Source organism: Odocoileus virginianus, chromosome 19 (assembly GCF_023699985.2).
Source record: "Odocoileus virginianus isolate 20LAN1187 ecotype Illinois chromosome 19, Ovbor_1.2, whole genome shotgun sequence".
Taxonomy (NCBI): Eukaryota; Metazoa; Chordata; class Mammalia; order Artiodactyla; family Cervidae; genus Odocoileus; species Odocoileus virginianus.
In genome coordinates, this window is record NC_069692.1 from 49,281,148 (window position 1) to 49,296,298 (window position 15,151).

Here is a 15,151-nt window from a genome sequence, read left to right on the forward strand (position 1 = left end):
CATTGGTATATCTGTTCTGGAAACAAATTTAGAAAAAAAGAATGTAATTCGAACTTTTAAAACATTGTTTACTTCAACAAGATGATGATAAAGACATGTAAAAGTAAAAAATAAACTCTTTTATGCTCTAAGATGGTATATAGTTACTCAAAATATGTATATCTTATTCCATTCCATTGTTCTATAAAGTTATTAAAATCTTCCCTGTAACAAAGTGATGACTTTTATCACTTCTCCAATGGGTTCGTAAGGTGTGGGGTCACATGAAGTAAAATTTGGTTACAAAGCAATGAGCTTTTTTTTCTATCAAAAAATAAACCCAGATGGAGCATTTGAAGAAGATAAATGTTTCCTTTCCCCTCAACATCATTTACAAGAGTCCTTACCACAGTCTGTAACTCTGAATCTGCATTTTCATGAATTTACAATTTCATATCTCTGAATTTGCAGTTTATGGGGAAGGCTTCACACATTACTTTATATACTTCAAATCATATATGCCTGGGAAAATATTGTCAGGATACAAAATTAAAATATTGTCCGTGGTTATTTATTGTGGTGATATCACAATTGATATTTATTTCCTTCTTTGAAGCTGGCTATATTTTCCAAATTTTACATAGTAAACATACATTGCTTTTCAAACCAAAAAAATTTGAAAAATTGGTAGTTCTAATGCTTTTGAGCACAGTAAACACTATAAGAAAAATAGCTCCCAGAAAAACTGCAATTAGTTTCCTGTCTTTTTCACTAGTTCTATCAAATTTACTGTCTGCAGATTTAATGATTAGCTATTTAGTTATTGACATTAAACTTCCAAGTCTATGAGTCTAAAAATTACATTAGAATGAAATACACAGGATTATCACTAAAATGGTCCATTTATCTCATATGATTTGATACAGTTTTCCAGCCAGGTCCTGCCCTGTGTCCCATGGGTTCAGTTAAGGTAATTAAGATGCAGTTGAAGCTCACAATTTTGTTCTGGTAACTGATTCACTACTTTACATTAGGATTTAAATGACTTCAAAAACACGTCTCCGGCTTCACTATAAAACTGCCCACACATTCCAAAAAGTGCCAACAGGGAACAAAAGACGTACAAGTAGGGACCCCTTTCTTCATAAAACCTCTGGTTTTGATTTCAGTTAATTAGCCCTTCAACATTTTAATAATCTCTTCCATTTATTTTCAGCAAATGTTGCTGATTTTCTCCTTTTCTCCTTATTTATTCTTCATTCTCTCTGTCTAGGTCTGTAGTCATGAAACCTGACTGCTTCAGAAAAAGAAAATCTAATTAATAGCAGCAAGGAAGTATATTTATAGATTATACTGAATAAATTTCACTTTTGAAATATGCTACAAAATATTAATAACAGAAAGGATGTCTGAGTTGAAATTACAGGACAAAATTAGATTTTTAAGTAAGTATATTAAAATTTCCTAAGTTCAAATATTAAAAAAATATATAGTTGATGCCAGAATGATGGCAAATGTACTGAATTAGCTTTCCAAAACATACATTTCCATTAAACGTAAATGCAGCATGTTCTATTTCCTGTTAAACAGGAACAGAATGGTAATGTCCCCCCTAAATACTTGTGAGCAGGAAAAGAGGTCTTTTATAATTTTTTTCAAGCTTGGAGATGAATTCCTATCTTATTTTCTACTCTTTAAAACTAAATCCCTTTAAAACATGATTTTTTTCATAATGTGTGGGGTCATGTCACTGCTTTTAATTCCAAATTTAATTCCAAATCATACCACTGAATGCATTCGCCTATTTCCTTAAACAATTTTCTTGTAATTCAAGCTGGAGCGACTGTTGGTAAAGAATATAATATTTATGTACATCAAAACATTATTACATGAAAAATCAAGAGAAAATAAGGAATCAATACCACTCACCATTGCAACAAAAAGAATAAAATATCTAGAAATAAACCTACCTAAGGAGAAAAAGACCTGTATACAGAAAACTATAAGACACTGATGAAAGAAATCAAAGATGATATTAACAGATGGAGAGATATTCTATGTTCCTGGGTAGGAAGAATCAATATAGTGAAAATGACTGTACTACCAAATGCAATCTACATATTCAATGCAATCCCTATCAAATTACCACTGGTATTTTTCACAGAACTAGAACAAAAATATTCATAGTTCATATGGAAACACAAAAGACCCCAAATAGCCAAAGTAGTCTTGAGAAACAAGAATGAAGCTGGAGGAATCAACCTTTCTGACTTCAGATTATACTACAAAGCTACAGTCATCAAGACAGTGTGGTACTGGCATAGAAACAGAAATATAGACCAATGAAACAAGATAGACAACCCAGAGATAAACCCACGCACCTATGGATACCTTATTTTTGACAAAGGAGGCAAGAATATGCAATGGGGCAAAGACACTCTCTTTAATAAGTAGTGCTGGGAAAACTGGACAGCTACATAGAAAAGAATGAAATTAGATCACTACTTAACACCATACACAAAGAGAAACTCAAAATAGATTATAAAGACCTAAATGTAGGACCAGAAACTATTAAACTCATAGAGGATAACATAGGCAGAACACTCGATGACATAAATCAAAGCAAGATCTTCTATGACTCACCTCCTAGAGTAGTGAAAATAAAAACAAAAATAAACAAGTGGGACCTAATTAAACTTAAAAGCTTTTGCACAGCAAAGGAAACTACACACAAGGTGAAAAGACAATTTTCTCAGAATGGGAGAAAATAATAGCAAATGAAACAACTGATAAAGAATTAATTTCCACAATATACAAGCAGCTCAGACAACTCAACACCAGAAAAGCAAACAACCCAATAAAAAAGTGGTAAAAAGACCTGAAGAGACATTTCTCCAAAGAAGACATACAGATGGCTAACAAGCACATGAAAAGATGCTCAACATCACTCAATATCAGGGAAATGCAAATCAAAAATACAATGAGATATTACCTCACACTAGTCAGAATGGCCATCATCAAAAAGTCTACAAACAATAAACGCTGGAGAGGATGTGGAGAAAAAGGAACACGCTTGCATTGCTGGTGGGAATGTAAACTGATACAGCCACTATGAAAGATGGTATGGAGACTCCTTACAAAACTAGGAATAAAACCACCATATGACTCAGCAATCCCACTCCTAGGAAATAAAAACTGAAAAAGACACATGCACCCCGATGTTCACTGCAGCACTATTTACAATAGCTAGAACACGGAAGCAACCTAGATGTCCATCAACAGATGAATGGATAAAGAAGCTGTGGTGCTTTAGTATTCAGTTAAATACTACTCAGCCATTAAATGGAACTCATTTGAATCTGTTCTAATGAGGTGGACGAATCTAGCGCCTATTATACAGAGAGAAGTAAGTCAGAAAGAGAAATATAAATATCATATACTGACACATATGTATGAAATCTGAAGAGATGGCACTGATGAATTCATGTTTAGGGCAGCAATGGAGAAACAGGCAGAGAACAGACTTATGGACATGGTGGGAAGAGAGGAGGGAGAAGGGGAAATGTATAGAGAGTAACATAGAAATTTACAATACTATATGTAAAATAGATAGCCAATGGGAATTGGCTGTGTGACTCAGGGAACTCAAATGGGGATCTGCAACAGGCTGAAGGGTGGAATGGGGAGGGAGATGGGAGGGAGGTCTGGGAGGGAGGGGACATGGGTATACCTATGGCTGATTCTTGTTGATGTATGACAGAAAACAACAAAATTCTGTAAAGCAATTATCCTTCAATTAAAAAATTTTTTTAAGAAAACGAACCAATAATAAAAAAACATTATATTACTTTTCAATCAAGGAAAATTATTAGTTTTAAGAGCTCTCACATAAAGGCTTAAAAAAACCAATTAACTAAAGAAAGAAACTTTTTTGAAGAAGTCACATCTTCAATATTTAAATGTGTGGCTCCAGGAAGTCTAGGTATTTCAAGTCTGTAGATTGGCATTCTAAATTATCTTTTCAGATATTTATAGAAAGATATTTGGCTGGCTTTCATTGTAATGGGAGCCATGAACTAGATTAGAGATACAATTTATTAAACCAAGTTACTTAAGCAAAATATACAATTTTTAGAGATATAGCTATGCTTTGAGTCAGTTGGTCACATTATTACTCTACTACCCAAAGTGAGTGATAAAAGTTTAAAACATTTTTGACTACTAAATTATTAATAAAATTTTATTTTCAGTGGTTAAAGTGTAGAACTTCTGGGAAATCTGACACAAAGAATAATATTTTCACATTTTGCTTTTACTTTTTATATGTTCTTTCTGTTAAAGACTTCTTAGAATTAATCCATTTCAAACTACAGTCAAGAAGTCAAGAAACAATGTTTTGACCCCTTTTACAAACAAAGCACCAGGAATCATAAAAGAAGCGTACAAAAGTATAATCTCATCAATGAATTTAAAAGGAAGTTGAATAAATTAAAAACAAATACAACTATAATGATAAGGTGCACAAATGGCCATTGCAATAAGAGATACCTAAAGTACTGAATTGAGTATTTTTTGAAAGAAAGGTTAGTACAAGAAAGCAATAGTTGTAGAGTTAGGTGGAAGATATTAAGAATTAGAGGCTAAGTAACTGAATTTATAACGTTGTGAACAGACACTGACCAAAGGCTTGGAGACAGAGATGAGTAGAGGGCAGGGAATGAGCCTTATTGAGGTTAGCTAGCCTTGTTCCTTAGCACAATGCCCAAAAGATCAATGCTTTTGAATAAGAGATGTTCAGTGGAAGAATGTAAATGAATCTACAAAGCAGTGATTTGGAGACTTATTCTGGTTATCCTGGGGATGGGAAAGGCTGATGGCATGATAATACAACAGTCTAGGCACCAAGTAAAGCCAGAAATAGGAGCAGGGAAGATGCAGTGAAAAAACCTCTCACAAAGGAAAACTGCCCAGAACGGGTGGCAGGCTAGGAGAGAGAAGTGATCACAGATGTCAAACCCCTACAACTGGAAAGTGATGATCCTTCCATCAGAACATGTCAGAACATAGTTTAGGAATGAAGGCACGGATGGATTCTCTTTTACTCATGTTGAGTCCAAAGTAAGACCATATCATTCCTGAAGTTCAGGATAAAACACTGGGATTAAAATGGTGGCAAGAAATGATGGGAAGGCCTCGAGAGGGGTCTCTGGCTTGGAACTGTTTGCTCAACTGGTTTCAACAGCACACATTCTGGGCTGCTCTACACATCACTCTACAGCCCAGGCAACTGGCCTTCTATGGTCTTCACACACCAGAAAATGAACTTACCTGAATGTCTGATATCTCGCAACATGTTTCTTGGGCTATGAAGTTCCAGTTACAGTAGATCTGAAGTTGGTGAAGTTCAATCTATTAAAAAATTAGTAATAAGACATATCATTAATATTGTTTGAAAATCACATTTGGGCATTTGAGAATGATGTTAACTGGAAAGCAAAAAATTAGCTAGTACAAATAAATCACTGGCAGATATTTTGGGTTTTATTTCATTTAGGATTCATGATTTTATGGACCATTTCAGAAACAGCAATAGACCTAGTTGTTGAGACAGATATATATGTAAAGAAAATCACATAATAAGAGCAATTGCAAATCTTTGCTCTTTGTTTCAAACCATGAAAAAAAAGAAGTATTTAATTAGAGATAATGCACTACAATAAAGTATGCTCACAAAATGAGGAATATTTCAAAGTAAAAAAATTCTGGAGAAAAAGTAAAGTAAAAGGTATGAGCTCATGATGGAAAAGGCTTTATCTGTAGTTCCAGACCTCCAACTTGAGGGACTAAAACAGATGCTCACTTACCAAGGTGGGGAAAAAAAATGATATTTAGTTTTATCTATTTTTCATGGATTCTGTTTAATACCTATGGATTTTATGTTATATGGCATACTCCTGGCCAAGACTCACAATCTTTTTGCAAAAATAATTGATTCTTCTCTTTGCTCAGCAAATTCACATTTGTTGGCATTTGGATATGAAATTAAAAGTAGTTTCAGGGAAGTACAATCATTCCTGTAAAGGCAAGGCCAAATAACCACATCAGAGAAAGCAAACGGTACAGAATATTGACAAAATTTCAATATGACAGATGGGCAGAGGCACTGTTTTAAATTAGTCTATGGTTGCAAATTTAATAATTTATTAATAACATATGATGATTTGACATATAATATAGGCCATAAACAGCCTCTTCCCCCTTGCCTTCTCATCCCCCTCCCCATCTTTCTCTTTCTCTCTCTCCTCTTTTCTTCCCCCTCTTTCTCTATATCCTAATGTAACAGAGGTAGAGTATGTATTTCTTTGAGATCATCATTTTCTACAGTGAGACCCAACTGTAATAACATAACAGTTAATTCTATGATAACAGAAAGCAAATATCTGTGGTTAGCTCGGAATCTCTATCCCAACACCAAAAAAGCAAGAAAGGAGGAAAAAGGCTGTAACTATTCTCTACACTGAAATGAACAGAATAATTTCAGCTCAGAAAGCATTAAGAATGCCAGACGTCTTTCAGATTCATGAGCAGCTTAAGATTTGCAGCCAATGCAAAATTCTGATGAAATGAAAAATGAAACGCAATGATTTCTTCTCTATAACCTTTTCCAAGGTTACTGAAGTAAGCTTTTATTTATAAAGTTTAAATACACTGTCTTACATAGTCTAATGAAACATCAGGCAGTAACATACCCATTATATAGAATGAAGAATGAGGAGACTCCCATTAACATTTTCCTTAACTAAAACTAATTTATCATCAACACTGTTACCTGGATGGTCAATAAACACTGAAATTCTATTATGTGTCATCCACTGTTCTAGGGCCTTCATATGAAGTATTTTACTTAACTGAAGATAAATGACCAATTTTTTATGAATTAGAACCTAATAAAGTACCTATGACACTGCAACTACAAGCAGCCTAGTTTAATTATGCTTTTTTAATTCATTAGTTACTTTAGAATTTTTCATTGACACAGTGTTTTAGATAAGAATACACTGACTCTGTCACAAAGAATTTGTTTTAAAAAATACTTTTATCAGTTTTGTCACCTATCTCTCTACACAAAAGCACATGGGTAGTACACGTGCAATAAAATGCAATCACTAGAAGTTTTTTCAATAAATTACATTCCAAAAAAATGAAACATTTTCACATTACAACAGGTCTTATAAATCACAGGGTTTGTATGGAGATGATAAAAATAATTAGTTTACTTACAGTTTTAGTAGGATTTAGAATCTTTGAAAAATAAAATGTATTTTACTTGCCTAACTTAAATAGTGAATATCTCTTTTAAAAGCTCCATCATTGTGATATTATTTTTAAGTGAACTTAATATTATTAAGTGAATATAATATTATTTTTAAGTGAACTAAGATTCCACATTAAACCAGAAAACCATTGTAAAACCACAATGTTCACAGTGTCTTTTTATCAGGACACACAACGATATCCTTTAGTCTCAGACTGTTCCCTTGAGTAAGAAGTTAATGAAACACAGGACACAACACTCAACCTCCAGAGCAGAGCTCTGAGCCAGAACCCACTCTTGCAATAACTTGTTCCTCTCGCATTGCTGCCTCTCCTTCAAAGGCTAGGCACTTACAGCCTAGTCCTAAAGCTCTTTGGTTCCCGCAGTTCCCCACTTTGCCTTCACTAGCCATGCGGGAAATCAGATGCCACTCAACAGCAGTGCTCCAGCAAGAGCAACCATCACTCCCTACTGCTGTTCTCAGAATTCCCTGAGGATCACTTCCTGTCTGTCTACGCTCCCCCCCACTGCTGGAAATCACACCTCAGGCTTAGCTGCTGAGACCCACTTCCCCTCTGACTTTGGAGAGACCTTTCTGAAAGGTCTGCCGAGGACTGTTGCCATTCAGCTCAGTTCAGTCGCTCAGTCGTGTCCGACTCTTTGCGGCCCCATGAACCGCAGCACACCAGGCCTCCCTGTCCATCACCAACTCCCGGAGTCCACCCAGACCCATGTCCAACGAGTCAGTGATGCCATCCAACCATCTCATCCTCTGTCGTCCCCTTCTCCTCCTGCCCCCAATCTTTCCCAGCATCAGGGTCTTTTCAAATGAGTCAGCTCTTCCCATCAGGTGGCCAAAGTACTGGAGTTTCAGCTTCAGCATCAGTCCTTCCAATGAACACCCAGGACTGATCTCCTTCAGGATGGACTGGTTGGATCTCCTTGCAGTCCAAGGGACTCTCAAGGGTCTTCTCCAACACCACAGGTCAAAAGCATCAGTTCTTCGGCACTCAGCTTTCTTCACAGTCCAACTCTCACATCCATACATGACCACTGGAAAAACCATAGCCTTGACTAGACTGACCACTGTTGACAAAGTAATGTCTCTACTTTTTAATGTGCTGTCTAGGTTGGTCATTCCTTCCAAGGAGTAAGCATCTTTTAATTTCATGGCTGCAATCACCATCTGCAGTGATTTTGGAGTCCAGAAAGATAAAGTCAGCCACTGTTTCCCCATCTATTTGCCATGAAGTGATGGGACTGGATGCCGTGATCTCAGTTTTCTGAATGTTGAGTTTTAAGCCAACTTTTTCACTCTCCTCTTTCACTTTCATCAAGAGGCTTCTTAGGTCTTCTTCACTTTCTGCCATAAGGGTGGTGTCATCTGCATAGCTGAGGTTATTGATATTTCTCCTGGCAATCTTGATTCCAGCTTGCACTTCCTCCAGCCCAGCATTTCTCATGATGTTCTCTGCATATAAGTCAAATAAGCAGGGTGACAATATACAGCCTTGACATACTCCTTTTCCTATTTGGGACTGGTCTGTTGTTCCATGTCCAGTTCTAACTATTGCTTCCTGACCTGCATACAGGTTTCTCAAGAGGCAGGTCAGGTGGTCTGGTATTCCGATCTCTTTCAGAATTTTTCACAGTTTACTGTGATCCACACAGTCAAAGGCTTTGGCATAGACAATAGAGCAGAAATAGATGTTTTTCTGGGACTCTCTTGCTTTTTTGATGATCCAGCAGATGTTGGCAATTTGATCTCTGGTTCCTCTGCCTTTTCTAAAACCAGCTTGAACATCTGGAAGTTCACGGTTCACATATTGCTGAAGCATGACTTGGAGAATTTTGAGCATTACTTTACTAGTGTGTGAGATGAGTGCAATTGTGCAGTAGTTTAAGCATTCTTTGGCATTGCCTTTCTTTGGGATTGGAATGAAAACTGACCTTTTCCAGTCCTGTGGCCACTGCTGAGTTTTCCAAATTTGCTGACATATTGAGCGCAGCACTTTCGCAGCATCATCTTTCAGGATTTGAAATAGCTCAACTGGAATTCCATCACTTCCACTAGCTTTGTTCATAGTGATGCTTCCTAAGGCCCACTTGAATTCACATTCCAGGATGTCTAGCTCTAGGTGATTGTGAGTGATCACACCATCGTGATTATCTGGGTCATGAAGATCTTTAGTTCTTCCATGTATTCTTGCCACCTTTTCTTTATATATTCTGCTTCTGTTAGGTCCTTACCTTTTCTGTCCTTTATTGAGCCTATCTTTAAATGAAATGTTCCCTTGGTATCTCTAATTGTCTTGAATCGAGCTCTAGTCTTTCCCATTCTATTGTTTTCCTCTATTTCTTTGCATTGATCGCTGAGGAAGGCTTTCTTATCTCACCTTGCTATTCTTTGGAACTCTGCATTCAAATGGGTATATCTTCCCTTTTCTCCTTTGCTTTTCACTTCTTTTCACAGCTATTTGTAAGGCCTCCTCAGATAGCCATTTTGCTTGTTTGCATTTCTTTTTCTTGGAGGTGGTCTTGATTCCTTTCTCTTGTACAATGTCACGAACCTCCGTCCATAGTTCATCAGGCACTCTGTCTATCAGATCTGGTCCCTTAAATCTATTTCTCACTTCCACTGTATAGTCTGAAGGGATTTGATTTAGGTCATACCTGAATGGTCTAGTGGTTTTCCCCACTTTCTTCAATTTGACTCTGAATTTGGCAATAAGGAGTTCCTGATCTGAGCCACTGTCAGCTCTCGGTCTTGTTTTTGCTGACTGTGTAGAGCTTCTCCACCTTTGGCATAATCAGTCTGATTTTGGTGTTGACCATAACAGTCGATTAATACTGATTACTACTGGCAGCCGCCGTTTACTGACATAGGCTTATTCCATCTTTACTGATACAGACTTAGTCTCTAAGACCTTTGAGAGAGGAGTAGTAGGCGTTGTTGTTCTTGTTGTTGCTTTTCAGTCTTTTATGCCAGGACTGAACAGCATGTGTTGTGCTGTGCTGTACTTAGTCGCTCAGTCGTGTCTGACTCCTTGTGACCCTGCGCACTGTAGCCCGCCAGCTCCTCTGTCCATGGGGATTCTCCAGGCAAGAATACTGGAGTGGGTTGCCATGCCCTCCTCCAGGGGATCTTCCCAACCCCGGGATCAAATCCAGGTATCCTGCTTTGCAGGCGAATTCTTTACCATCTGAGCCACCAGGGAAGCCCACCAAATGGTATGTCGGGCCCTAAATAAATAAATGAATATACAAAGAACTGACCATACACCATGCATTATGGCACATACTCCATGAAATTTTTAATCTACCATTATTGCTTTATAACTGAGGATACTGAGACTTTGAAAAAATAATAGGAACAAGATAAATTACCAAGTCATAATAGCTAAGTGGATGAGCTCTGATTTAAAACCCCATCTTTCTGATCCCCAAGCAAGCTCACTCTCTCTGATACTAAGATGTCTTATCTCCAGAACTGGTCTCTGCTCTAGCCTATTTTAATAATCATCAGTGAACCCTAGTTAAGTCATTCTCACTGATTTGTTCATTGTCTCTGAGAGTAAACAGTTTAAAAATAATATTTTATTGGTGATATATATATGTAATATCTGTCTATATATCTATCTGTCATCTATCTCTGATGCCTTCCACAGGAACCTTTAAAAATAATATGCTAGCCAAACACGTACTTGCACAGAATCATATTTTTGAAATAAAACCTAACTGTGAAGTGCTTTGTGTTAACAATTCCTATTGGTGGTCTGCACTCAGATTATTTGTATGGGTTTTCCCATCATTCCACCCATAAGAACATGTGAAGTCATCAAATTTAGATATAGCCCCCCCCATTTTAAAGATAGTGGTTGTGTTTCAATCCAACAGAACTCTGAAAAACCATTATAAACTAATGAAAAATAGTCTGCAATACAAACACTTGTGAATCTGAGGATGAATAAATAGCCTATTATTCTTGAATGAAAACTTCAGATAATCTGGAACCATTTAACTTCATCTTTTCCCAGTCTTTCTATTCAAAACATATGAACTTAGATCAAACTTATGTGTATGTATATAGTCGCTCAGTCATGTTTGACTCTTTGCGACCCCATGGACCGTAGCCTACCATGGAATTCTCCAGACAAGAATACTGGAATGGGTTGCCATTCCCTTCTTCAGGGGATCTTCCCAACCCAGGGATCGAGTCCAGGTCTCCTGCATGGCAGGTAGATCCTTTACCATCTGAAGTACCTGGGAAGCCCAGATCAAGCTTAGTTTTGTATAATATTTTCAATTTTTACTAAAATTTAATTTTAATAACTTATTTTAAGGCATTACCTAGTTCTTTCAAATTCACAGGCTAGAGAAAAATAAGTGAAAACAGATAGAAAATAATATATGTGAAAATATGACTGGAAATACATAGCTATGCTTCACACATCTGATAGCAAATTAAGCAGTGCTAAGAAAGAAATATCTTACATAGCTACTAAAGGCAAAAAGGTTTTAATAAGACATTTTCTTTAAATTTATAAATGTTACTAGTTCACAACTCACATCCACAGGTTTGCCATCTGAAGCTCGGGCAGCAATAACAGTCCTTCCACGGAAGTCCACGGTACTCTTTGCATCAGTATGCCGGCTTGCAACTAAGTTACAATCCACATAGAGCGAAATGGCCTGGGATTGTATACCAAAGCCAAGTTTATGCCACTGACGATCAAACAAAGAACGGAGTTCTTGATTTTTAAAAATGTAGTTCAACACATCTCCCTCGGCAGCTTGGAACATCAATTCCACCACCTTCCTTCCACCATCAACTATTACAGAAACCTGCAAAAATGCAAATGATCTTTAAATGTTTGAAATTAAGTTTTAAAACTTATTAAAGATACAAATAAAAACTCAAGTTGCATGTTAGTAGAACTGGGGCACTCAGTAAAATGTTCTAAATGACATTTGTGTCCATCAGGTTTCTTAAGATAAAAGAACAGTAAACATCCAGCTACAAAAATTATTTAAATATGTGGTATTTGGTGAGTGTAGTATGCTCCTTTTGTGAGAGGACATCTAGGAGTATATACGCGCGCGCGCATGTGTGTGTGTGTGTGTGTGTGTGTGTGTGTAAAAATCTCTGTATAAGTAATTCAAGAATTAAATGCCACTAATTTTAAAAGAATAAGAGATGATCACTTCCCTTAGCATGGAAACTGAGATCAACCTCGTTAACCTTTGATGATTTGCATGGTGCAGAGAAAATACATTTTCACAGAGTGCATATTCTTCCTGTTCAAGTCATGTTTCCATCATAAAATTGTGACTATAATAACAGATATAAAAGATCATTAAAATGAAAAACATTTTTAAAATTTTTAATTAATTAATTTTAATTGGAGGCTAATTACTTTACCATATTGTGGTGGTTTTTGCCATACACTGACATGAATCCGCCACAGGTGTACATGTGTTCCCCATCCTGAACCCCCCTCTGACCTCCCTCCCCATCCCATCCCTCAGGGTCATCCCAGTGCATCAGCCCTGAGCATCCTGTCTCACGCATTGAGCCTGGGCTGGAGATCTGTTTCACATACGGTAATAAAAACATTTTGATGGATATGTACAGAAATAAACACAGATAGATGATGCCCATCAGTAACTGTGATGTTCACCTTCACTCCCTGGAGTACCTGCTCCCTTCCTTTCTGATCAACCTCTCTCACAAGTATTCCTAGATCCCTGCTCGCCTCATGGCCATCTGGGGGAGCTGTCTTTTCCACACTCCCACAATTCTCACCCAATTCCAAACTGTCCTCGGCCACCATAACCCTGCACTCGTGCTCCAATGTGGCATCCCCAGACCTTAGGCTCCCTGAGAACAGAAATCAAGCTTTGCCAATTTCTTATTTTGTCACCAACTAGCATCTAGCATGTGTTCAATTATTTTCTATTGATGGAATCAATATTTATATCTCATTCTCTAATTCATTAGGGATTTCAGATGAAACAATTAACAGCTTTTAAGTATATAATAGGAGATATCAGAAATGATAGGAGATGAAGAAGTTGTTAGTGAGATACACTTGGTGTCAATGAAGCAGTTATAAAGCAAGGGCAACCAGTCTGAGTGTCTTCAGACAAAACAGGAATCCAGAAAAAACAAAACAAAACAAAACTCAATCGTGTCTCACCCACCAGGCTCTCCAATTACATATCTCAGTGAGAGCCCCCTAACTCTAAGAATACTTGCATTTTCTGTGGATGATTCCTCTAAAAGAATACTCTGATATGAGGTCTGCTCCCAAATTTATGCCCACAGTTTCAAGCGACAACACTCATCAGCATACCTCTCTGGTTCCGTCCTTACCTGTGGCATATTACGCTGGTTTAAAACCTGCCACAGGAACCACCGTTCCTTCTTCGCGCTCCTTCGCACCCGAAACATGGCAGCTATGGCGAACTCCTCAGGAAGGCCTTTGGGAAATATCTTACTGTGGGAGGAAAACAAAGAACCATTGTGTGGAAACTGAAGCAGGCAAGAACAGAGTATCTCAGTATGAAGGTTTCTGCAACTCAGTATCTCAGCCGTATTTTCTCAATGAATTTATAACTCATTACAGACATCTACCTAATGAATATGGAAGCAGTCACAGCTACAGTTACCTATGGAATTTTTATCCTGTTCTTTCCCTTTTTATAAATTTCCTGATAAGTGTTGCTAAAGCTTGAGGTGTGTAAAAGCAAGCAACTTTCAGACTATTGTACTATGGGGTGATATTCCTTCAACATGATATTCCCATAGAATCTTAGAATTCACTGCAGTCTTGCAAACAGTAGACACTTATAAAGAAAATAAATAATACCTCCTGGTTTTATTAGTAGAGAGAAGTACAGGGCATTTTAAAGAGCACTATTAACAATTACATGTATATTATTCCAAAGAAGTTTTACCATGTTAAACTCTTGCAAAATAAATTCCTAATTCTGATTTCCTAGTAGGTATCAATTTAAGACTGAAATTAAATATCATAAAGGCATTTTAGCTCATTTTTTCATTCCTACAGAAAATAAAAATATGCAAATTTTTCCTAGGTAGCAGAGAAGCCTAAAGTCAGTCCAAGTATGCTTTTGCCTCAATCTTGTTTCAAAATACTGGTCTCACTGGATCTATGAAGAAACTTCAGGGAAAAAATTCACAGTGAACACACATCATATTTAAACTTTCATTTGAAACCATGGAGAAATACATTCCTTCATGTTGACTTTTAAACTTATCCACATTGTATATAAACACTCTGCAAGGCAGGAATCTTGCTTTTCTTTTAAAAAATCATGAGTAGCAGATACAAATTCTCTTGAGGCTAACACAGCCAGAGGTTGTTTATATAAATAAAATATCATACATTGAGATAGGAACTACTAACTGGGACTTCCCTGGTGGCTCAGACAGTAAAGAATGTGCCTTCGGTGCAGGAGACCTAGGTTTGATCCCTGAGTCAGAAAGATCCTCTGGAGAAGGGAATGTCAACCCACTCCAGTATTCTTGCCTGGAGAATTCCATGGACAGAGGACCCTGGCGGGCTATGGTCCATGGGGTTGCAAAGAGTCAGACACTGGGAATATCACACCAAGCTCCACTGAAACTGACAACCAAAACAGATGGAAAATTCTGAAACTTCTGTTTTACACTTTGTGTTAGAGACAAAGTCACATGTAGTAAGGAAATCAGGAAAAAACATGAAAAAGGTATGCTAGCCTAAAGTTCTTACTTGGTTAAATACATATACACACACATATTATGCATATATGTATATGTTCATGCATGTACACAAGCATACCTCAAGAATA

At 37.1% G+C, this 15,151-nt stretch overlaps 1 protein-coding gene across 1 annotated transcript in view; it reads right to left on the reverse strand.

The window, feature by feature from the left end:
- Positions 1-15,151, reverse strand: part of COL19A1 (collagen type XIX alpha 1 chain) — a 424,857-nt gene that overhangs the window by 342,134 nt on the left and 67,572 nt on the right. The window contains exons 5-7 of the mRNA XM_070450224.1: positions 13,671-13,794; positions 11,864-12,139; positions 5,308-5,388 (exon numbers count right to left, since the gene is read on the reverse strand). Of these exons, the coding sequence (XP_070306325.1) occupies positions 5,308-5,388; positions 11,864-12,139; positions 13,671-13,794 (481 nt within the window). The remainder of the gene's footprint in view (positions 1-5,307; positions 5,389-11,863; positions 12,140-13,670; positions 13,795-15,151) is intronic.